The sequence below is a fragment of the Fukomys damarensis genome, unplaced genomic scaffold (assembly GCF_012274545.1).
Source record: "Fukomys damarensis isolate Sample0158 unplaced genomic scaffold, DMR_v1.0_HiC HiC_scaffold_4, whole genome shotgun sequence".
NCBI classification, from domain to species: domain Eukaryota; kingdom Metazoa; phylum Chordata; class Mammalia; order Rodentia; family Bathyergidae; genus Fukomys; species Fukomys damarensis.
Window position 1 is genome coordinate 11,303,955 of NW_022900916.1, and position 25,088 is coordinate 11,329,042.

At 38.9% G+C, this 25,088-nt stretch overlaps 2 protein-coding genes across 3 annotated transcripts in view; one reads left to right on the forward strand and one right to left on the reverse strand.

Moving 5' to 3' along the window:
* The window catches only part of Hbp1 (HMG-box transcription factor 1), a 25,131-nt gene extending 843 nt beyond the window's left edge, over window positions 1-24,288 (forward strand). The window contains exons 2-11 of one of the 2 annotated variants that reach the window (XM_010634068.2): window positions 6,754-6,937; window positions 9,075-9,303; window positions 10,078-10,219; window positions 10,751-10,862; window positions 10,954-11,066; window positions 13,254-13,410; window positions 14,195-14,339; window positions 19,298-19,615; window positions 21,882-22,023; window positions 22,962-24,288. In XM_010634068.2, the coding sequence (XP_010632370.1) occupies window positions 6,754-6,937; window positions 9,075-9,303; window positions 10,078-10,219; window positions 10,751-10,862; window positions 10,954-11,066; window positions 13,254-13,410; window positions 14,195-14,339; window positions 19,298-19,615; window positions 21,882-22,023; window positions 22,962-22,979 (1,560 nt within the window). In that variant the 3' untranslated portion in view covers window positions 22,980-24,288. Of the gene's footprint in view, window positions 1-6,753; window positions 6,938-9,074; window positions 9,304-10,077; window positions 10,220-10,750; window positions 10,863-10,953; window positions 11,067-13,253; window positions 13,411-14,194; window positions 14,340-19,297; window positions 19,616-21,881; window positions 22,882-22,961 lie in introns of those variants that run through there. The other variant, XM_010634065.2, reaches the window with a different exon arrangement.
* Window positions 24,145-25,088, reverse strand: part of Cog5 (component of oligomeric golgi complex 5) — a 275,944-nt gene continuing 275,000 nt past the window's right edge. The window contains exon 22 of the mRNA XM_033756778.1: window positions 24,145-24,862. Coding sequence (XP_033612669.1) covers window positions 24,748-24,862 — 115 coding nt within the window. The 3' untranslated portion in view covers window positions 24,145-24,747. The remainder of the gene's footprint in view (window positions 24,863-25,088) is intronic.

Sequence of the window (25,088 nt, forward strand, 5' to 3'; positions counted from 1 at the left end):
TGCGCGGTGCGGAGGAGCCGAGGGGAAAAACAAGCCTGGCGTCCAGGCTGCGGTCACATGACGGGGGGAGGGGAGGCGGCGATGAATGGCGAAAGAGGGTGGGGGTGGACTGGCGTGAACCGGGAGGTGCCTCTCGGTGTGACCCCGAGAGGAGGCTTGGCCGGCGACTCCAGTCTCCGCCTTTCAGTTTATGCTGCTGCTGCAGGCAGATTAAAACAAAACCGAAGAAGAATCCAGGCGAAGTCGCCAGCCGGGGTTTTGTAGCTTTGAACGCTGCGAGCGAGCCGTCTGGGGGATTTCACTCCGCTGTGCGCTCCACACTCGAGTTGATTCCGGGAGTTTCTGCTCGAGTCTTTCAAAGGGAGTGCCGACCGCGGGGCACTGCAAAGTTCTGAGGGCCACTGATGCCGGGGTCGCCAGAGGAGAGTTTGAAAAAGGTTTTTACCCACTGGGAAGCTCTTCTGTCCTGCCGGCAGTTCCGACCAAGAGCTTTCGATTTATTCAGCCTTCACGGATGATTCCTCTAACAGTGGTTTTGAAGTTTAAGTTGCCTTTTGAAAACGAGAAGAGTTTTGACATTAGTAAACACTTTCGTGTTTTACTATTAACAGTGATCTAGTCGGTGATCTTGTACTTTCTTGGCTTTTTTCTTTTTTTTTCCAAGCAAAGAAAAGTGGTAGCGTCATTGTTCAGTTTCTTGTAGCAAGCTGTTTTTGTCAAGTGGACGAAGTTTTGTAGAGATTTGGATAGTACCTAAAAGAATTCCACTCAAGTTTTTGGGCTCCATTACACTTTCTGAAGAAGCCACTTACTTTAAAGCAAAATACCGTTTAACTTGACTAATAAATTACGGCATGAATTTCACTTTTTAGTTTCCATCTAGTTTTATAACCCCATTGGCCCTTTTTTCCTGCCTGCAGAACTGTCCCCCTTTGTTCCTTTCTCCACCTCCTGCATACATTAATTAAAAGGGTCCATCTCCCGGGATTTCCTGGATTGGGCACGCGTTGTCCAATTGTACCTGCTTCACAGTTTGTACTGCTTGGACTTCAAACGTGATAGCGGCGTGTGGCTCTGTGTTTTAACAATTTCGGACTTGTTCGTCGTTCCTTTGTATGTGGCATAGACTTAATGAATAAACCACTTTTCCCTGACTGTTCTTAAGCATGAGTTGGAAGCTTGCAGTCACATATATGTTTGAAATGAAAACACCAGTGACAAGGCCTGGTATTTTACGTGTGTGTAAGTGGGAACGGAAATATTTACGTACAGTAGGAAAACAACAAATTACCAGAAACTTTAAATTGACAAGTATTAAGGAATTCAGAAAAATTGAAACATTTTAATTTCTCATTAACTGACAACGGCATATTTTGAGCTGCATTTACTTTGTTTATATCATAATTTATACTATCATTTTCTTTACAATCAAGTTTTAGAAAACAGGTTTCTTTACTAGATGCTAGATGCTTTCGAGTTTTTCATAAAATGATTATAGTACTTGAATTGACGGTACTGTTGCATAGTCTTGTGGGTGGCTGCTTGTTGTGATACTACGTTTTATGATGATTATTATTTTTTAATTGTACTTAGGATAGAATCCGGATAGAATCCAGGGTGTGCGCTACTGCTGAGCTACATACTCAGCCCAATTTTTTTGTTTTAGTACCAGGGATCGAATTTAGGACCTTGCGCTTGTGCCTCGACACTGATCTACATCCCCAGCAGCCCATTTATTTTTTATTTTGAGATGGTCTTTTTAAGTTGCCCAGCTGTGTTAGCCTCCTTCGGTGCTGGAATTACAAAGGTGTGCCACTGCACCTAGTATTTTATGGGCTGTATGTTACGTGCTTTTTTCATTAATACTCGCATTTCATGTTGAATGAGCGTGAATGAGTAACTTGTTTAGATATGATTGGGCAGTGCCTAGCAAACGCATCGATGTAAGATGTAATGTCCTGTGCCTACAGTTATGATAGGTAGTTGGGTTCTGTCCTCATTTACAAATAAGAAAACTCAGGCATAGCGGTTAAATTGTGAAGGGCTATAAAGGTATTAATTGATATTTTCCAGTAGTATATTTCACCAAAACAAAATCAGTGCGATTTGCTTTTTTTCCCTGCCTTAGCACAGTGGTAGACTAGAATAGTAGAAACTTTTCCATGAAAGAAGTGCAGTTTCATTGAAAGTATTCTAAAAGAACTGCAGTGACTTGGGTTTACAAGGTTAGATTTAATATGTATTTTTGAAATGGGGTATTGTAGCTTAAAGTTATGTAATCTATTCTAAAACTTCAGTGCCTCTTGTCAGCAAATTAGTTGTACATTACCTTCTCTATCTCTTTCAAAATCATTTGAGCAAATAGACTAGATTTGATACCGAAGTCCCTCAGAGTTGAGGAAAGCTATAGATCCTACACGAAATCTCTTGGCCATCGAAAGATAAAGATTCAGGATGAACAGACACTTCAAAGAAGGGCCTACCTAACCTGCATGGGTTTATACCTTTTTTTGGTACTGGGATCAAACTCCTCGGGATCTTGTGTTTGCAAGGCAGGCTGGCCCAGTTTATACCTTTTGTCTTTTCCCCTCAGTTCTCAAAAAACAGAAACAAAACAAAACAAAACAAAAACCAGTGATGAGAGTCCTGTTTTCTTCATCCATAATCGGTTGTTCACAGTGCTGTTTAGGGTTTTAAATAAGATTAGGGGAAGTATGTGGAAGTGGTGTGCCAGGTGTGCATGAGGTAGACTGGCATTTTGTAAAAAGCTAGTTCTTTCATTCATTGAGATTTAGCTATTTCTAGTCTTCTTCCACCTCTCCTATCTTTGTAAGACTGAATATTTGCTGCTAGACATAGGTATTACAAACATTAGGGCTTGAGTCCCTATTGAATAAAGTTTGAAGTATTCAGCATTACATTTCACGGTACAACTGCTGGAGAATTTTACTCTTTTCTTTGAAAATCACTGATCTAGTGAAAACGACACCTGCAGAGTTAGCTAACATTCAGGGCAACATGTGTTGTTGAGTTTTCTTTTACCGAAGCAGTAATCAAAAGCATAAATGATCAGTGGGGTTAGCTCTGCCAGTGGATATCTGAAGGAGGACCTTGTTTATGAAAAAGAAGAATGTCTAATTAGTGTAATGTTATGTAGGTAGTTTTTTCGGGTAAGGACTCTGGCGTTCCTTTCGTGTGTCTAAGGCCTTGTTTTTCCCCAAGTAGTTTTTGTATTTTGCTTTCACATTTTAATTCTCGCAGCAGCTCTGTGAGATAAGTAGAGGTACTGTGAGGCTGAGGTTGCACAGCCAGCAAGAGTGAAACTTACGGGGTAGGCTGTCTTCCCTGCATAGTAGGTTTGTAGTAGCAAAATCTGAGTTATCTGAGGACCAGACTTTTGATCACTTGAGTAATGAGAGATGCAGACGCACAGAATTCAAGTTCATTATTTTGTTCTCATTTGTAGCTAGCTCTTTTTCCAAATTAAAATAATGTTTTTTCTTCCAACTTCACATAAGGAGTGTTGTAAAGGGATGGAAGGGATGATGGTGCATCACTAAAGTGCTGAAGAAATGGTAGACGTTACAAGGTGATGTTAGCATGCTGTAAACGGCGATGGGGGAAAAAATCTAGCTGGAAAGTATGAGGAAACCAAGGTGCTTTACGGAGGGAAGGAGAAGACAAGACGAGCTGCAACTGCTTCTGTGGACCCTAGAACAGCACTATTCGTACACAGGATAGCTCTGAAGAGGGATATATTTGTAGTGCAGCCTTTAAATGTCATAATAAAGGGGGAAAATGGGGAAATATTTAAGATTGCCACTAGAGTTAACTTAAGCTACTCAGAATTATATGTGAATCATAGCATAGATGTTCATAAAGATTTTGAGCCATCAAGGTGAGTTAAATTATGTTCTGTATACTTAAGATACTGGATAGATTTCTTTGGGAAGAGTTAAAATCTGCTTATGTACAAGGTGTGATCAAAACGTGGGGGTTAAAAATTTTTATCGCAGTAAAAGACACATTGCTATTAATCCCCCTCAGAGTACTCTGCCTCGCTTGAACTCATTTATCCCATTTGTCTTCCCACTCCAGGCAGCAGTATTTTGGAAATACTCTTTTTTGGTTGTGCTTAGTTGTGCTGTTGTGGCTGCCTAAATGTTCTGAATCGATTCAAAATGTTTACCTTTCATGGTCATTTTGACTTTGGGGAAGAGCCCAAAGTCACAAAGTGCCAGATCCACCGAATAAGGTGGATGAGGACACTGATGTCTTCTTGAGCCTGCTTTTCCGCAGCATGGGCCCTTAGCAGCAGCATTTATCCACTCTCCCCCTTTGTTCAGACCAGATAGTTCAGGCTGGCCTGGAATCCGCTCTGTAGCACAGGCTGGCTTCAGACTCGGGCGATCCTCCTCTCAGCCTCATGAGTGCTGCGATTACATTGTGTGTGATCTGCACCACACATTTGAGGAAGACATGAAAGAAAATGTCTAGAGCTGCCATAGAAAGTGGCAAGAATGATGGGGTAAGTGTGTCCTAAGCGAAGGGAAGGAAGTCTTTTGAAGGGGGCTAATCACAGTACGTCTCACTATAGTAAATATTTCTCAGAGTTTAAGCATTTACTAGTTCTCAGTCACCTCATACAATTCTTTGGGCTATAAAAATTGAATTGAAAAAATGATGGGTTAAGCTACATTTGCTTAAATTTTTTTCAAGACTGTAGAAGCACAGAATTATGATTGGGTAACTGAAAAATCACATTTTCTCCAGTCATCAGTTTTGTGAGCAATACTGTACCCCAGCAGATTTGCATCACCTGTACACTAAGACCGATTGGTCAGTACATTGTGCCAACCCGAAGAAGGTGTTAATTTCCTTCAGACGCCTCCATGTCTTTTAAGAGATTAGCTGCTACTTGCCTAAAGTAATGGAATGGTGTAGGATGGTTCCCGAGGTGTGTTGAATAACTTGTCATAGAATTTCCCAGGGAAGAAATTGTCAAAACTGGATAACTATCAGATTTTGTGCTGTTAATTGTTTTAGATGATTGTTCTATTTAGACCCCCACAGTGAATGTAATTATTACATATAGCACAGGTGTACTAATAAACATACAAAGAATTGTCCCATTTAGGACATTAACAAAACCCACAGTATCTATGGTCTGTGGATAAAATATTTAAAAGGAGTCGTCCATTTTTTTCCCTGTGTTTGAATTTATCCTTGGGGGAGGGGGTAAAGAAGTATTAATTAGCTGTGTTTTACAGATTAAGATGTTGACTTAATGAGAAGCTTAGTCACTTGGGTGATATATTTACCAGATTATCAGACTGGAACTGAAAACCTATGTTTCCTTACATCTAACTCAGTGCCCTTTTCACTACATCTGTCTTATAGTTGTTGATGAGGAAAGCTCTAAAGCAGTACCCAAGATAAGGGTAATTTTTGAGGAGTGCAGGCAGAAAACATCCAAAAATAGAATATAAGAGTAAGGCAATATGCACTTTATATGTATCAAGAATTTAAGGTGCTTGTCATCTACTTAACAGTCTGGAGCTAGAATCTATAAAGTAATTACATGTAAGTAAATACTTCTTAAAATTCAGAATATAAGCCCAGTAAATTTTGGTACATCCTTATGAAGTATACTATTTAGTCTTGGGAAAGGTTGCTGGAGAAAGGGCTTATGAATTTAGGAAAAAAGTTATCAATTATAATATGAAGTATGAAAAATATGATTGTGGGTCTGTATGAAAAAGTTTAGATTCTAATACACCAAAAATTTGGTGGGGTTAAAAGTAACAACTTTTCATTGCATTTTGTTCAGCCTAGTAGGCTTTTAGTGACTTTTAACACTGTATCTTATTTTGTATCTTAAGGAAAAAATGTGTATTGAAATAAGGTTGGATTTTTTTGTTCATTTCTTTTTATTAGAGTTTTTTTAAATCAAATTTGGAGTAGAACCTAAGAAATCAGGAAGTCTTTTTGTTGTCATTCATGTTAAGTAATTAATTTGATCATTGTTCAAATGCCATAATGTAAGAAGTATGACCACATTTTCTTTTCATAACATAATTTAGTCCCTGAGAAATTAAATGTATTATCTTGTATCACTCTTCCTTGTGATAACTTTGTAGGCTTGATTTGAAGGTAGGTTTACCAGTTGTTCAGCTAACTTTAGCATTATTCATCTTTCTAGAAGTCATAGCTTATTCAGAATGACAGGTTTTTTGTTTCTTTTGTTTTTTAAGACTAGGGCCCAAATTCTCATTAGGAAAAAACATTTTTACTTGTAGGAAAATGTCACATATGGCCATTTTAAGAAACTCTTCACAGTTCTTTTAGGGAATATACAGAATACGAGGAAACAAAACTGAAGACAGAAATAGAATGTTTAAAAAAATAGATTCCTCCAGGCTTTTCATTTGAATTCGTGAAAAAATTTTTGTCATTTTTAATATTTTTATTTGGAAGGGGTTACAAGGTTAAATTGGAAAATATAAAACTATTATTTAGAACAAAAGACTTCTAAATTCAAGGTATTAACCCTTTATGATTTAATGTGTCACTTAGTGCTGAGTATGAAAGTTGCAGGGCAAGGACGGGGGTGGGGTGGGGATGTCCTGTCAGGGATTTGTGGGAGGTACAAAGGGCAGTGTGTGATGAGGCTCAGACTGCGCCATTGTGATGTCACTGATTTTATATCATTTCCAATCATGTAACTTGACGCTTTTTCTCATTTTTATCAAGTCAGAGCACCATAACATGGTGTGGGAAATGAAGACAAATCAGATGCCTAATGCAGTACAGAAACTCCTGCTGGTGATGGACAAGAGAGCATCAGGAATGAGCGACTCCCTGGAGCTGCTGCAGTGTAATGAGAATTTGCCATCGTCACCTGGCTATAACTCCTGTGATGAGCACATGGAGCTTGGTAAACAAAATGCTCTAAGGTTCAGACTGATTTTCATAGTCAAGTCAGCTTCTCCACCTACCCTGACTGGCTAAAGAAGTCTATGAAGTTTTTGTATATTAGGAATTTTCAACATTTTCTTGTTCTTGTTTTTAATAGTACTTAAAACCAACATGACTTTCAGCTATTCATGATTATCACTGACTTATTTACCAATTACTTAAACTGCTTTATTGATTGTAAGAAGTTCAGGCTACTAAATACTCCTGGGAAACCCTACTGTGTTTCTTTTAAAAATGCTAACTTTTGAAGCATCTCCTAGTAAGCTCTGTAAGGCTGACTTGTTAGTGTAATGGGCAACAACAGTGGACTCTTGGAACGTGAGGTTCTGACTTCTGTGGTGGTCACTCGCTGAGCTACTCCAGGGATATATGGCCATATATGGATTTGGGCATGTTTGTTGAGGGTTGACTGAATGTGTTGCTTTGAGGCTGGTGTTCAGGAGTAAATAGCTAATGAATGCCCTTTGGCTTGCCCAGCTTTTCAGCTTGGCTTTGTCCCCATTAATATGTGGTTGCCTTTAATGTGTTCCTAAAAACTTTGAGAAGGCGTGATTGTCTTTGCTTTACAAGTGATGAATTGGAAGAGACTGTCTCTCACAGTAATGTGTGGGAATTTGGAGATTGTGAAAGTGTTGGGACACAACCTGAGAATGCTGAGGATTTTCTGGACCCTGATAATTGAATAGTGGTTCCTGTTGAGAAAGGAGCACCATTGTACTGAGACAGTTGATTTATCCCCTGTGGTGTTTTAGATTTCAGGAGCATATCAGGCCTGTGGGAGTAAAAAGCTTGCCCCTTTCTATTTATGATGTAAGTAAATTCCTGAAGCTGAAAGAGTTGAACCCTTTATAATAAAGAAATGATGCCCACAGTAATGGTATTGGCAATTAGGGAAGGGAACCTAGTTATACCAGCCTGAGAATGGAGGGTAGAGTTATGTGAAACTGGTACGATGTCTAGAACTTCTTGGCTATGGAAGGGGTTACTTTCTGGTCAGTTTTAAGAATTGGTATCTTGAATTACTACGTTTAGTGAAGATATTTTGATTTTAGTAGACTATTTTGGAATGTTTGCCTGAATAGGAACTGTATAGCTTTCATGGTGACATTAACGTAGATTTTAAGGGACCCAGAGGATCTATAGGTCTATAGGGGCTGGGGGTTTTCATTTTTTTAAGGGCTACAGAATGCTTTTTTTTTTCTGTATCCTGTGGCCATCCTGTCTAGTTCCATCTAGGGCTGTCCTTTTCCTTTTCTCTTCCCTTCCTTTTAAATTGTGTTTCTTTTTTTTTTCTCTGTGACTGTGTTCTTTGTAGCATTTGGGTAGTATCTGTAGTTTTCATTTTGGAAAGCTTAAAAGTTTATCTCATACTACCTTTGGGAAATATACTTAAGGAAAAAACAACCAGTAAGTAACCAAGTTCAGAAATTATTAGTAAAAGGAGATACTTTTAGGGCTGGGGACACAGCTCAGTGACAGAGCTCTCTCCTCACATATTCAAGGCCTAGGGTTTGATGCTAGGCTCCTGAGGCAGAGGAGCCACAAACTCTTCAAGTACAGATTTGTGTAAGCTGTACCTAAAAATTTATAGTGTGATGTATAGTCTTACCTTTGGAAATTGTTGTTTTCAATACTAAGATTATCTGTGTAGCAGGTTAATAAACTGTAAGTAGTACCTACATATACGCATACATAAAACCCCTTTTCCTTATTAAACTGTTGCAAAAATGTCTCCATCATATATAGATCATTCCTAGGTGAGGTACAAAAAAACGGGGCGGGGGCAAAAAATGCACAGGTGACCCTCTTTCTCAGATTGGTGATTACTTGGTTTAGGTAGTAAGCCTTTGCTATGTTCATATTTGTTGGGTTTACTTTTCCAACAGGCTTTGTTGATCCTTAAATGTACAAGGTGTCATTTTTAACTTGAAAGGTGTTTCATTCAAGAACATGTTGAATTTAATTCTGAATTACGATTTTTCTTCCTACAAAGTCAGCTAGGTAAATTTGAGGCCTTCTAACTGTAGTTCTAATACCATTCATCCTATGAGACAATATAATTCCTTTTTCATTATTTTGAATGTGCTTATTTGCAGATGACCTTCCCGAACTTCAGGCTGTTCAAAGTGATCCTACCCAATCTGCCATATACCAGCTAAGTTCAGATGTTTCACATCAAGAGTATCCAAGATCATCTTGGAACCAGAATACCTCAGACATATCAGAAAATACTTACCATGAAAGTGAGGTGGATTGGCTGACAGAATTAGCAAATATTGCTACAAGTCCACAAAGCCCACTCATGCAGTGCTCATTTTACAACAGGTGGGAGCATTGACTTGATTGTTTTTATTTAAAACCTTTGCCATTACATAAAGCTAATTAACATTTTTCCAATCTTAAAATTATACTGTTAGGGTTGGGGATTTAGCTCAGTGGTTCTGCTGCCTGCCTCACAAGCGCAAGGACCCGAGTTCGATCCCTGGTACCAAAAAAAAAAAAAATTGCTAATCATCTATTAGATGGTTAAACTAAAACTTAAATAGTCATTACAATGGAGTTAAGCTCCCTTTCAAGGGACTACATTTCTGTTCAGTCTTGCCTCCTTGCTGCTCTTCCGGACTCCTGTGACTACTCAAGTATAACTCTTTACAGGCTGTTTTTACCCTTCTGGGTTGATGAAAATCTGCTCTGTTTTTGAGGGAAGGATCCTAGCGTGTTAAGTGTAGATACTCCTTACTGAGACCTGCCGAGCAGATCAGAGGAGGACAAAAAGATGGGTGGGAGCACTGCACAGGGGTTGGCCTTGGTGAAAGAAAAAGTATACCTATATATGTATCAGGAGCATGGAATAAAGGAAACAGTAGTCATGATTTAAAATACATTGTTAAATGTGATATATGTAGAGAGTCTGGGTAAGACGTGAAGGAGTAGCATGTTACTATAAAAGAAACCTTTGTCTTTATTAGTAAAGGCTCACCGTACCTGTCCCACAGTAATAACACTGGCAGTTGGAATATGATGTTCCCGTCATCAGAGGGAGAGCTAGATCAGCCTTAAGGACTTACACTTCATGGTAAAACTGCTGTTTTATTTTAGATCATCTCCTGTACACATCATCGCTACAAGCAAAAGTTTACATTCCTACGCACGCCCCCCTCCTGTGTCCTCCTCTTCCAAGAGTGAGCCACCCTTCCCACTTCACCGCTGGAAGGAGGAAACACCGGTGAGACATGAGAGGGTGAGTGAGACGTGAAACCGTGACAGGTGTTTTACAATACTTGGAATACGTTACCTTTCCTCGTATGACAAATTGTTTGAAGCAATACAAACAGGAAATAGTATGTCCCATTGCTCTGTTGGTGATCTAGATTCAAGATTATGTACAGGTCACAGCTGTGTTACGTGTTAGGAAAGTTGTTACAAATGGAAATGTGCAGTTTTACTAAAGCTTGCAAATACTTCAGTTCTTCAAAGTGTGTTTTCCTAAATTTGGAATGATTAAGTTATTTGAAGGTTCAGGATAACAGGATAATATATTAAATACATGCAGCTGTGTATGGTGGTGCACACCTATATTCCCAGTTATTCGGGAGGCTGAGACAGAAGGATCCATTTAAGATCAGCTTGGGCAGCTTAGCAAGACTCTGTCTCAAAATGAAAATATTAAAAGGGCCAGAGATGCAGCTCAGTGATACTGAGCTTCTGGATTTAATTCTCTATCACAAAAAACAAGTTAGTAAATAAGTATTTGTAACATTTTTCTTCACAGGCAAATAGCGAGTCAGAGTCTGGCATTTTCTGCATGTCCTCCCTGTCAGATGACGATGACTTGGGATGGTGCAATTCCTGGCCTTCAACTGTTTGGCACTGTTTTTTAAAAGGTAAAAAAAAAACCTTGGATAGTCCCTCTCTAGCTTCCTTATGAGCCACAGCAGTCACTTATATAATACTTGTTTTCTGATTAAACTTCAGGCACACGACTGTGCTTTCATAAGGGAAGCAGTAAGGAATGGCAAGATGTGGAAGACTTTGCTAGAGCTGAAGGCTGTGATAATGAGGAAGATCTCCAAATGGGCACTCACAAGGTTCATTTAAAATTCTTTAAAATGTTCCAGAACCTTTCAGAATGAAACAAGGTTTATTGTTAATCGACAGGAATATCCCATTTGCTTTGATGTTTAAATGACACTTTAGATTTTCAGTAGAGATTTTATGACCATTCACTGTTCATAGCCCGATGGACAGGGGCACCGATTTCAGGCTTACCTTTCTAATTTTGCTTTTGAAATAGGGTAAAGAGCATGTTTTGTAGCACTTTTTTGTGTTTTATACATTTTATATTGGAGGGTGCTAAACTGGCATGAAAGTAAATAATAAATACACTCATGAAAGCCTTGTCATAGGTAGTCTACAAAGTGTTTATTTTCTCTCTAGGTAATTGAGAGTTGATTGTCACTTTTCAAATGATCCCATAAAACACTTCTAAACTTTCTAAACTGATAAGCAAAAGTATGGAGGGACATCAAGATATCAGTTACATCTTTCACTTTGATATCTTTTTTTTTTTTTGGTACTGGGGATCAAACTCAGGTCCTTGCACTTGCAAGGCAGGCAGAGGAACCACTGAGCTAAATCCCTGGCCCTCACTTTGAAATCTTTAATTTCTCCAGCTCATCTGTAGCAGAGAAAATGGGGATGTGAAAGGTGTTTGTTTAAAATTCCCTTTTTAACCTTACTGTTTCCTGCTGTTGAATCTCGAGGGAAAAAAAAATCTTAACTTGGCTACCTTCGGTAGCCATGTCTTGCTGTTAGTCTTCATTCTAGGAAAGCGCATGGTAGTCTGACTTGGCCTCTGTTATCACTCTACTAAAACTGTCGCAAAGTTTACTAGCTTTATTCGTTTCTAGGACCAGAGGCCCTTGCTTGTTATGCTTCACATCTCTGCAGCATTTGGCTCACTGGTTTGGTTCCCGACTCTGCCCTGGTTTATGTAGCATGGCAGGGCCTCATTTCTCTGGCTGTTGCTTGTCTGCGCACATAGCGCATGCAGAGCAAATCCTGCCGTCTTCTCTGTCACTGGGATATGCAGTCAGGGTCCACTCCGCCAGCAGCTGTCTGTGTGAGGGCCTTAGGCACCCTGCCGACCCCTGGGCCTGGGCTTCCTACTCTTGGAATGGCTTTGGGGTAAAGTTTCCAGTAGCGCCATGAAGGTGATTCTGTAGTTAGATTACTTAGAGGCACGTGTCCGTAAACTTTTAACTGCACATTTCCAGCTCATGTTGGACATCTCCACGTGAATAACTGCTGCTTCTTCAAACTCGGCTTAATATGCCACAATTGTGCACATTTTGTTTTTCTCTTTCTAGCTTAATTTCTCCTTATTCTTTTAAAGTTGGTAACCAGATTAAAAACCATGAAACTTTTATTATTCCCTTTACTTCCTCCATATTCAGTTGATCTTTGTTCATGCACTAGTATACTAATGACTGCACACTACATACAGCTAGCTGTTGGCACGTGGGTTTTTCTGTGAGTTCAGGGGTGAGGATCATATCTTGTTAATGTTGGTATTTTCAGAATTTGCCACCTGGAGTGTACTAAATGCTCAAATGTTTGACCTTAAATTTAATTTTGGTTCTACTATCACCACACTTACCAATTCAGGACTATAATGGTATCTCTCATTGTATTCTCAAATAATTGAATGTGAATTTCCTTTTCATACTGCACTATCATCTTAAAATAGACGTACTAATAAAAATCATTCTGTTGACTTCCCAGTATCTTCTAAGTGAAAGTTTTAAGTACCTTTGCCTGTCTTTTTGAACCTTATTTATCCCAAGTCCAAACTTAGCTTGTATTAACATTTCCTAAAAAGTGTTCAGGACTCCCTGAAAAAGCTGTTAAGTCCAACTGTTCCTGGTACAAGGCATGTTCTTCTACCCTTCTAAATTCTGGCTTTTCAGTCTCAGTAGAAATGGCATTGATGGCCCTCTAATCTCTTTGCTTTGGAATTAATATCTTCCTTTACTAAACCTGATCAGCATTGTTTATGTTTGACTTAAAGAGCTTATTCCAGTCTGTCTTTACATTGTAGATACTTACACCATCTTTCTTTTCATCCCTGGATTGAAAGCCCTGTAAAGCTAGATAAAGCTAGAGACCATCTCTTGGTTATTTTTACCTTTTCCAGTCTTACCTACAATGGGTTCATCACTGTTTGTTGAATTGAACACACTTCCAACTCACTCACTCTAAGCATATGTTTTCAGGGCTATGGTTCTGATGGTCTGAAGTTATTATCACATGAAGAAAGTGTATCGTTTGGTGAATCTGTACTGAAGTTGACTTTCGATCCTGGTACAGTAGAAGATGGTTTACTTACAGTAGAGTGTAAGCTGGACCACCCTTTCTATGTTAAAAATAAAGGTAGGCTTCAGCTGAATTTGTAAGTTTTAAAAGAATGGTTGTTAAATTGAAAGGAAAATGTATTTCAAACTATGACCACAGGAAAATGCTTCCAGTACAAATAGTGGCTAAGTATCTTAGCATTAGTCAGGTAGAACTCTTACCTCCTGTGAGTATGAGAAATTTTAGCTTCATGTAGCATACTAAGTTCTCCTTAACTTGCTATATAGTTCAGGATTACAGTATTCTATTAATTACATTTTGGTTTAGAGTTGCTGAATGTGCTGTAAAATTGAATCCGTTTTCAGACCCTTTTGCAGTAATACCAGCTTAAGTGTAATTTAATAGTTCAGAGACTCATTTTATCACTGTCTTGGACAATGATGGAAGTGCTGATTGATAGAGACCTACATACAAATAAAATGTAGGGGGCTGGGGATTTAGTTCAGTGGTGCTGCTACCTGCCTTGCAAGTGTAAGGTCCCAAGTTTGATCCCCGGTACTTAAGATAAAATGTAGAATTGAATTAAACTTATTTTTGAGGACTTTCACTATGCTGAAAGGAAGTACTTATCCTAGTACATGCTTTATTGCAGATATTTGTGTTAGAAAATGTCCTTGGATTTTAATAGCTTTATTGTTAAGATACAGAAACATGGGCCGGGGATTTAGCTCAGTGTTTCCACCACCTGCCTCACAAGCATAAGGTTCCGAGGTTGATCCCCGGTACCAAAAGAAACATGTCTTTTATAACACACTTAGGGTGCTCTCTGTTTCTCTTTTGGGCAATTGGTGTTCACCTTTAGGCTGGTCGTCATTTTACCCAAGCTTGACTGTGGTGCAGCACGGCATTCCATGCTGTGAGATCCATATTGGCGACGTCTGTCTACCTCCAGGACACCCTGATGCCATTAATTTTGATGATTCAGGTGTTTTTGATACATTTAAAAGGTAATATTGGATTTTTTTTTCTGTTAAAAGTTTCTCATTTCTTTAGTGATTGTTAAAAATTTCAGAAGTTAAAACCTTTAATAAAGATTTGAGACTTACAAAAGAACTACTTAAAGTATATATACACAGTTAAGTGAAAAAGTACATAATTAAAACAGCTAAGGAGGAGTTTTGTATAAAGTAGCCATATAAGACAGGTGAGTATAAAAACATTTAGGATTAAAGAACTTTTATCGGCACATAAGTCTCTTAGTGTTTTATAGTTAGCTGTGTCTTTTGGGGGGACTTAACTGCATCTTTCTTTAACATTTGAAAAAATACAGAGAGGAAGCAGTTTTTCCTGAGGTCATCTTGAGTGAGTAGCAGAATTACTACCTGCGATAATATGACAAGAAACACAAGTCCTAACTCTCAAGGTTTACCAGCTGTCTCAGTTTTCATAGGACTTCTCGAAATTTAGCCCTAAAAGCCCAGGATCTCTGGAGATTGCTCAGTCTTGCACAAGCGAAACAGTTGATCATCTATTTCCAGAAGCTATTCGGAGAAGTCTATATGTAGATAAATGGGATTTTACAACTTATACTTTCTTCATGATATATATCTCATTGATACATACCATTGGTGTATGTACCATTGGCCTTAAGTAGAGAATTCTTGAGTTTCTGCTGGCCTGTAGATTTCATTTCATTGAATTTAATGTAAGGTTAAAGCCTTACATATTGTTAGGATAAGTGAGGTTATTATCTTTTTTGTTTTGGTACTGGGGATGAAACTCGACCGTGTGCTTGTGAGGCAGGTGGTGGAACCACTGAGCTAAATCCTCAGCCTGGTTATTTTCATAAAAGCAACCAGCACAGAGCCTAGCACAGGCCAGTTGCTCAGTAAATAGCTGCAGGATTAGAATCTATGCTTTTTCTCCTTTTTGAAAAACTGTAGGAAAATGGAAGAATTTTAAGGACTGATTGAAGTATTCTTAGCATGTAGAGCAGTGATAACTCCTGTCTTTTTGTAAGAACATAACCAGAGAGGAAAATGTGGGGAGATAACTTGGTTTTATCTTACAAAGGTAAATGTCAGCAACTCTCCTTTAATTACATACACTCCAGAGAAGTAAATTCTGACATACGTGGAGATGTGTAAATAAGCCCATTGCTGTTTTGCTCATGACAGCAAAAACAATTGTAGACACATCAATATTGATGAGTTGGATCTTGTCACATAAATTGTAGTAGAAAATACAGTAAAATCTTGTCAGTTGTAAATGAACGAACCTTCCCTACACATTTAAAGCATATATACATTTTTTTAAAAATTCAGTAAAAGTAGTCTCAAACATGAAAGTTTTGTGATTCAGTTTTTTGATGGAATCATGATCCTCAGAGATACATCTAATAAGATCATAATACATTAAAGCTTTATATGTCGTGTATAGTAATATGCATTATATAATTATGTCTGGTCCCCAACCCCACCCCAGGTTCAGTGAGTTGCTGAGAAGACTCCTGAAACTCAGCATACACTGTGCTTGTAGCTGTGATCTACTGTGGCACAAGGGGGTCTATTATGATTTATTATGAGCAAGGGAGGAAAAGATGGGGCAACGTCTAGGAGAAGACAGCTTCTAGGAGCCGTCCTAGCCGCGCTCCTTAACAGTTACAGCAATGATGAAAGCTCTCCTAAAATCCAAGTTCTAGATGTCAGTGAAGGGCCAACCCTACAAGTAGATCTTCAAAAGGTCAGTTGATGGGTTGTAATATGAAATTTTTTTACAAAAAAAATTACTAGAATGAATATTACTGTAATTTGTGCTGCTGTAATATTATGGCCTATCTATCTATCTATCTATCTATCTATCTATATATATATATTTTGCAAAGAAATTACTAAGGAGCCAGTAAACCATTTAGGACAGTGGTTATCTGGGAGTGGCACCTGTGGAACTTCAGTGATTTTAGAAATACTGTTTCTTAATCTGTATCAGAGTTTCACTGGTCAGTTTCTTTGTGACTTGATATATTAAATCTATGCATCAAGAATTGCATAGTGCAAAACTTTTTTTTTAAGTAAAAAGGAAAACTTGGCTGCCTAATTCCTGCTTTTTCACCATGGCTAGTTTTCACTCCGCATTCCTGTTGAATAGTAATTACTCTCAGAATGACTTTGGCCACTGTCTCATTTTACTGTTGAGTGACTACGGTATAACAGCAGTGTGCTGTCTTTCTTTCCCTGCAAAGGAGTGTAAATAGCATTTTCATCCAGGAGAAGCCATGAAAAGGTGATGAGAAGGGACAGTCCTGCCTGCACAGGGAGGTTAAGAAGGGAAGCAAGGGAGGAGAAAGAAACTTGTTCCAAGAGAGAACCCCAGAGTAAATTCTCAGGCACACTTGGGGATCTGGGGCAAGGCTTTGGGATTTTGTTTGTAGAAAGAGGTTTTCTAGCTTCACATGAGGCAGAAGTCAACAGATGAGTGTATAAACACAATTTGAGGCTCTGCTTTAGCAAGGAACTCTCAGAGTGAGAGAGCATATGACGTGAAAATGCCCATTTGGGGACACAATTGAGGCCAGTCTAGGCATCAGGTGGCTTGAAAGAGTCATTGTATGTGTTGTGAAGCTAGCATTTCTATTGAAGTAATGGGATAATTAATTTATTAAGTGCCTATTTGTTTAATCTTCATTACCCTCTTAATATAGCCTCATTTTATATAGAGGGAAACAGAATGAGATATAAAGCTAAGAGAAGTTAAGGAACATACCCAAGTCAGAGCTGGTTAGTGTCAGAATTAGGAAGCCTTTACCTTGTGAATAATTTAATACTCAATATCAACTCATTTAGGCTGCTTCTGTAGTAACAAGAGATGATCCTGGTTGAGTGCTACTAGGTGCCAGCCTCTGCCTTAAGTGTTTTTTACATTATTCCTTCAGCAGCCCTGCAGAGCGTGTATTACTTTTATACCTAGGTAAAAACTGAGGCTAGAGGTTTATTTAACTTGCCCAAGATCATATCACTAGTAAGTAGCAGCACCGGAAACTACCAGCTTAGATCTTACATTGTTACAAGCTAAGGCATGGGCCTGCATCTTTGCCCAAAGCTGAACTGCTTGTATTCAGATACCCTCTGCAGTATATTTACTATGGAAGTGTGGTAAGTTGTAACTTTTCTGTAGCTATTGAAAAAACAAAGCAAAGTACTTGGCAAAATAAAGATACTGTTGAAAGGAGGATTAAGCAAACTGCTGTATGTGCCTCAGTGTGGAGTTCGCCTTTCAGAATCATGCCTGAACAGTGAAGGTGAAGGGTACCTAGCTAGGAATGGCGGCTGCCCGGAGGAGATGATGCAGGTGCCTCTGAGGAGCTCTGCAGGGGATCTGAAGAGAGCTATTTGACTTGTAGTGCAGCAAAGATGGAGGTTATTTTAAAAGAGACTTTGTCTTTCCTTAATGCTGTAGTTGAATCACAGTCCTGAACTGTGATTGCTTTAAACTCATTTAGTTGTATCTATAATGGAAACATAACAGGTTTGTACCACTAGATGGTGGAGTTTTCAAATTTTAATAATTTGCTTTACTCTATCTTTTGCTATTTTGAATTGTAACTAGTTTTCTTCAGGAGAGCTGAAAGATTGTCAGATTTATTTATACTGTGTGCTGTTTTTCTGAACTTTACATGGGAGGGGCTGAAGACATTTTATAAACGTTGCAATCCTAGGTGGGAAAATGCCATAGTATGGATTTCTAAGTATTCATTGGATAATTTTGCAATCTTAAGTATATTTATTTCATATAACACCTTTAAGAAAAGGTATTGTGGCTGGTAATGGATAGAAGTCGTTTTTACACAGCGTGGACCTGTTCAGCTCTTTCCTTCTGTCTATAGAATGCTGTTTCATAATCTCATAGGCTTCACCTGTAGGCAGATGCTATTATTATAGCTAATATGAACCTATTTTCATATATTACCAGAGTAACTTTCAAGGAAAAGAAGGAACTAAGTTGAGAATAAAGGCTAAATAAACATTTTCTGCCAAGAGGTATAGGCAGAGTTAGCAAAGTTGGAACGCCAACTTGTTTTGACTGCCTGGTTTATCTCCAGGTTGTGGTCTACCTTACCTCCAATCTTCAGCTAATATTTTCAGTTAATACTCTTTGTTCACCCTAAGTTTAAGGCCATGGCAATGTAAGTAAACATGGTATTGGTTGGGTTCATATCTGGGTTTGAATCCTAGCAGTGTGGCCTTGGATGAATGATACTTTAGCCTTTTTTCTTCATATGAGAGGGGTAACGGCACCTTCCAAGCAGGCTTGTTGAGGGTGAGGATGTGTGTGGATTGCTATTTCCGTGCTGTGTAAACTGAGTTTGCAGAAAAAATGTGATGTTCCCTGAAAGGTAGGTTTTTAGTATGAACTTTTAAGATACTAGGCTATAACACATGAATGGCCTTTTAGGGGACTGGTGTGTGTAAGACTCTGTACCTGTGTACATTATCAGAGTCCTGCACATTTTAAGCCGTGCCTAACAGGTTTGGCTGTCCTTGCCTGACCCGTCTTCCATAGTGTTCTGTCTTGGCCTGATTTGTGCCTGCCACTTCTTTTTCATGTTCTGGATCTAGGCTCCTCTAGACCAGGACATCAGACTGTCATGTCGCTACAGGTCCAAGTGAAGGAAAACTAAATTGGTTGTGTGGGATGTAGATGAGTTTCTTGCCCTGAATAAAATATGCTGACTAAAAAGTTGCTGGGGACTGTGGGGAGGGGGCCTTGGAGTCTTTTAAAAAAAGTTTTTTGCATTATTATCTAATTAGTGCATATGCACTATCAGTGGCAAAACTGTATTAGTAACACTGTACAAGGAAAGATGCATTGAAATTTCCAAACTGTATTAAGGTTTGCTTTATAACCCTGGTTTTAGAAATTGTATGATCCAACTTAAATGAGAACCTCTTTACTTTTACTTTTGCAGCTATGACTTCACACCTATGGATTCCTCCGCAGTCTATGTGTTGAGCAGTATGGCTCGTCAGCGTCGCGCATCTCTGTCTTGTGGAGGACCTAGTGGTCAAGACTTTGCAGGATCTGGATTCAGTAAGAATTGTGACTCACCTGGATCATCACAGCTTGCTTCCAGTTCTTTGTATGCTAAAGCTGTCAAAAACCACAGCTCAGGGACTGTGAGTGCCACTTCTCCCAATAAGTGCAAAAGACCAATGAATGCCTTCATGCTTTTTGCCAAAAAGTATAGAGTTGAATATACTCAGATGTATCCAGGGAAAGATAACAGGTAAATACAGTAGTCATTCTGATGCTAAATATTGAGTACTGCCTAAGTACACTTCATAGTAACTGAGATACCACTTGTCACTAGCTTTTATTGAATGCTTCCTATTTTCATGGGTTGACGTTAAGGATCTCCCTTTTAAAAGAAGAGTAAAATACCATTTACATTTTAAAGGACACAGTCCTAGACTCTTAAGAGTTCTGTTTTTATAGAAGAATGTCACTTCTTGTGTCTGAAGGCCAGGGTTTTATAAGAGTTTTACTATGGAATATGCTGGCATCGGCAGTTCATCGGCAGTTCATAGCATACTGCCAGGTCTGTCAGAAGATTGAAATTAAAAGTTGTCCACAGTGTAGTCCAGGAATAAAAATGAACTCAAGTCCTTCCTTTTCTATACCAGTCAGTTACATCTCCTGTATCAAAGCTGTCTTATTCCAGTCCCATTTTTCTGAGGGTCAAAACGATCATTTCTTTCATCTTTGATACCTTAAAAGTCAAATGATTATCTACACAATTGAATTATGAACCACGTTTGAATATGCTAAGACAGTAATTCTAAGGAGTATTTACTCTGCATAGTATTCACATTGCCGAAGAAGCTTCTGATCTTAAATGCATCACTGAGAGATGATTTATCTATGTATATTAGTTTCTTCTACAAAATGTTAGAAGTAACACTGTAACCAATAGCTTTGTCTCAGCTGGTTGTTTTAGTGTAGAATTACTGAATCAAGTATTCAGTACCATTGAAATTCTTAACTCTTGGGTCTGTTATGTAACTTAGGGAGATTAGTATAAACTTTAATCTTCCATTTATCAGTGAAAATAGGTTTGACTATAATGTCTTTGTGCTTTTCTGGTGATTACTATAAGATATATTCATAGAAAGTAAGTTGTTAGCACTTAAGAGCATTTGAATATATTTTAAATGCCTTTAAGAATATATTTAATAAACTTCTTGAGCCCCCAGCAAATGGCCAGCCTAGATTGAGTGATTGGTAAAGGGGCTGTTTCTCTTTGCACAAAGCTGGTAGTGAATGACTGAACATGTAATTTAACAACTAGAATTTAGGTTTATGTTCCTGTGGCATAGTTTTTCTACAACAACTGAGTTCCAGCAGGGATTTTTTCTGGATTTATTTATAGTTCCAACTAGTTGGACTGCTTTAAAAGTATAAATCTCATTTTCACTTTTTAAAGGATCTTCATGTCAGCTTCTCTCTTATTGCTCATAAATCTTACTTTTTTTTCTTTGCATTTTTAGCTTTGCTTCCATGTGATGTTTTGGTAATCATCTAATATTGAAAGGGTATCAGGTGTTCCTATTTTCTAAATTGAGGAGAAATACATAATTTTGAATGTGGATTTCCTCCATTTCTTTAATATAGCTATATTTTAATTTGATGAAGTTGTTATTTGGGTACAAAGTGAGGGAATAGAGACAAAATACATAGGTCAGAGAGAAAGATCACATCATCAATATAGATGAGACATTTAGTGCCAAAATGAATGTGTACATATTCATTACTTGTCATACTATAATTGAATAAGCTGGACATAGTGGGCAACGCTTGTAACCCCAGCGCTCAGGCAGGAGAGTTGTGGGGTGGAGGCCAACATGGGCTACAAAGTGCGGCCTTGTCTCAAAACAAACAAAAAAAACTCAGGTGCCACATAATGGTTTAAAAAACATTTCTCAGAGGTGTATACGTGTAAACTTCTTACTAGCTTAACTGGCAAATCTGTCAACCATTATTAGTAACCTAATCCAAAAGCTGCAAAGATTGGTTTTTAATAAAGATGGTACATGGTGTTTAACTGCATTAGCATTGTGATAAAGAAAACTGTACTTACCGCATACTTCCAAAGTAGCACAGTTTCTGGGGCTCCTGTTCTGCTTCAGCACAGCCGCCACTCTGCCTTCCTTCCCAGACACCATAAAATGACTGGCAGTCATGCTGGGACTTACTGTGTGGTGTGTGTCACACAACTGTTACTGTGTACCCTGGGAGAGACTGCTGTTACAGGCTTGGTGGCAAGTGACAAGTGTACGTAGCATAACAGTTGCATATTTCTATCTTGATGGTTCCTGTCGTCCTGCAGGCCGTATGACATGGGATTTTGCCAGAGAGAACGATGACAGCCTCGACCTTTTCCCTTCTGCGGGGGGGGCAGGATTTTTTAACACTTCTACCCAAAGTAGCGGCAACACTTGACATGAGCTTTATGAAAAATTCTTGTCAACTTTATGTCAATGTTTATTTTACAGAGCCATAAGTGTAATCCTTGGTGACAGGTGGAAGAAAATGAAGAATGAAGAGAGGAGAATGTACACATTAGAAGCAAAAGCTTTGGCCGAAGAACAAAAACGTTTAAATCCTGACTGTTGGAAAAGGAAAAGAACCAATTCAGTACGTCTCACCAAGCAGTTGTTTGGAATGATCTTGGCTCCCCATGCGTGCACAGGTTTGGTGGAGCAGTTAGGGTTTTTAGTGTCTCAGCATTCGTGTACTTCAAAGCCTGATGTTTTCACAGCATCATGAGAGGAGAGGCTGCCTTGCTTTTCATCACTAGTGTCATTTATTCACTCAGTACGGCAAGTAGACGCCTTGAGCCAACTTAAAAAGAATGTCCTAAATGTGGAGGTGAAAAGAGAGCCTGTGGGTGTAGTTTTAGCTGGGTTGAAAGCTGCACATTACCTAACTCATTAATACCACAGTGGAACCCTGCTCTCACTCGGTGGTGTGTCTCAGCAGCCTCTCTGTGTTTGGTGAGGGCAGCGGGGTGGGCTTCCTGACATTTATGGGAACTTGGCCTGTACACCAGAAACCACAAGAAGAAATAGGCTCGGGAGGGTGGTAAACAACAGTAAAGCCACTTCAGACAGGTTGAGCTCTTGAAATTCTTCCATGACTAGTGTAGTAGACTAGTAATTTGTCATTTTTAATTTGATGAAAAGAAAATTTCATGTCATAAGCAGAATGAGCTTAATTTGAAATCCTGAAAAATGAAGATGTTGGCATTTAACAGAGGGTTAAGGATGTTTTATATTCTGTATACTTAATCTCTTTTATAGTAGTAGCCAACAGATGAAGGAGAAAGCGTTAGAACTAGATTTTGGAGTTCATTAGTTTAGCAATTCATGTTGTAGGACTTTACCTGAATCCCTCTTCTGTTCTTCCTACTCCACTCCTCACCAGTTTCATAAGTTTTCTGGATGCTTGGGCCATAAGGTACTAGCAAACTTTAAAATCATTTTTTAAGAAAGCAATCTTTTTAAAATAGTAAATTTATAAATATCAGATATCTGATTTGTAAACATGTACTGAGATTAATTTTATTTCCACAGGGCTCACAGCAACATTAAACCAGGATACTATGTTCTTAAGTCTCTAGCTGCAGAAACACTGACTTTTGATGGAAAGGCTTAAGAAGATCAAGGTCTCATCGTTGGTCCTGAATTTGTATGACCATAAGATACGATAGCATTGAGTCTTGAAATGATTTAATAACGAGTGAGGATTTGCTTTCTCCATTAGAGCATTAAGTATGCTAAAACTATCAACATTGTAAACCAAATTGCCTTATTTTCCTTCTGACCTTCATATATGTCTATCAGGTAATATAGGCTTGAAAATTGATATCCTGTGGTGCTAAAGTACAGTAGAAAGACGAAGTGTATACATGTTTATCTTAAATTGTACGAAGGGGAATTTAAAAACATGTAACTGCTGTTTATACATTGGCTCCTTCCTGCTTATTAATCTGTATGTGTACATGGTGGAAAGCAGCAGAAGCTGGGAGTTGGGCTTTCCTAAGAACCCACCACATGGCCCAGCATCTGTGCCAAAACCAGGCCCTCAGTCTGGCCAGTGCCAAGAGACCACAGAACTGCAGCGGGTGGATGGCGTCGCTGTCCCTGCTGCAGTTCCCGCGGGCATGCTGAGTTTTTGCACCAGGTGGCAGCACTAGTCCATTATTTGCAATGGAGACCAACCAGCCCGGCAGAGGGAAAGTTAGTTAATAGCATTGGGATGTAGTCACTGCAGTGGTGCTATTAACAGTCCACACCCTTGTATTTTTTAACTTTGTTTCCTGTATCTCCTCAGCCACATATCTTAAATATATTTTGTCATGTCTTTATGGTGGGGGCAGTCTTTGCACTTACTGCAGTGCAACACTTGCACTTTACTTTTCCTCCAACTGTCTAAGATTAGAGCAAATCCATTGGCAATACAGCTGCTTCTGCTCTGAGCTACAATCATGGCTTCTCATGTTACTTACCAAGGAATCACAGCTGTAAAATTGATTTCAGTTCATTACACTTCATGATATTGCCCCTCAATTTTGCACACTATATTCTTGTATATTATTTCAAATAAAATGAAAAAAAGTTTACCTCTGATTTCTGATTGATCTTGACTGAATTTTATGTATGAATTTATCAGCACTGGGATCAAGAGAGTTCTAACACTCAGAAGACACGTTTTGATTTTAAAATCAATGTTAATGTGACAAGAGCAATACAAAACTAAGACTTAGAAAAAATTATCTTGGTCTTCGTTACAAGATGCTGAACAGCCCCCCCATGCCTCTTAATCAGTTGACAATGTATAAAGCAAGCCTTATTTATATCTTCATTAAAGATACTATATACCATTTAAAGGACACTCCGCCCTCTGTCTTTGCTTTAGGATAATCAAACTGCTACATACTGGAACTTCTATTTGGGGATATATTTTTAAAATACCAATACCTGACTGCTGCCCTGAGATGTATTAAGCATACAACTTGGCGTCAGGGTTTTTACAAGCTCTCCTGGTGATGTCAGTGTAGGTACATTTGAGTATCACTGGGCCACATGTCTGACAGAGGCCCAGGCTGGGGCACAGGACCTGTTAGTAGCCAGCTACCAGAATCTGAACGAGGAGGAAAAAGTTAGATGTCTAGCAGGAAGGAAGAATCAGGCCTGGGAGTTCAAAGGTTATGCTGATGAACCTACTTTGACATTTTATGCTACTTAAAGTAGAAGTGCTCAAGAAGTAAAGATGAATAGGAAATTCAGGAAAGGTCCATATGGTCTTAACTCATGGGGAGCAGACAGCACCACGTGGAGATGAATGGAGAGCATGTTGCTACTGAAGAGCAGACATCGCCTTCTGAAGCAGCTGAAGCATTATGGGATACACCGCTGCAAATTCTTTGCCGTCTCTGTTTCTTACTGATTGAACGTAAGCTTCCAGGGCTCCTCTGAAAACCAAGAAAAATGAAACAAACTCGTAAGTTAAAAGTTTTAGGGGATAGCAATACAAAAAAATGACAAATGCATTTCCAGAACTTGTGTGTCTGTGGTTGCCTTTGAACATTAGGAGTGTCACACTGGTGACAGTCTGTACTGGACCAGTCTGGTCATGCCCAGGGGCACAGGCTCTCTGCCCCGTGCCGGGAGACACCTTACTGAAACACAAGGCTACGA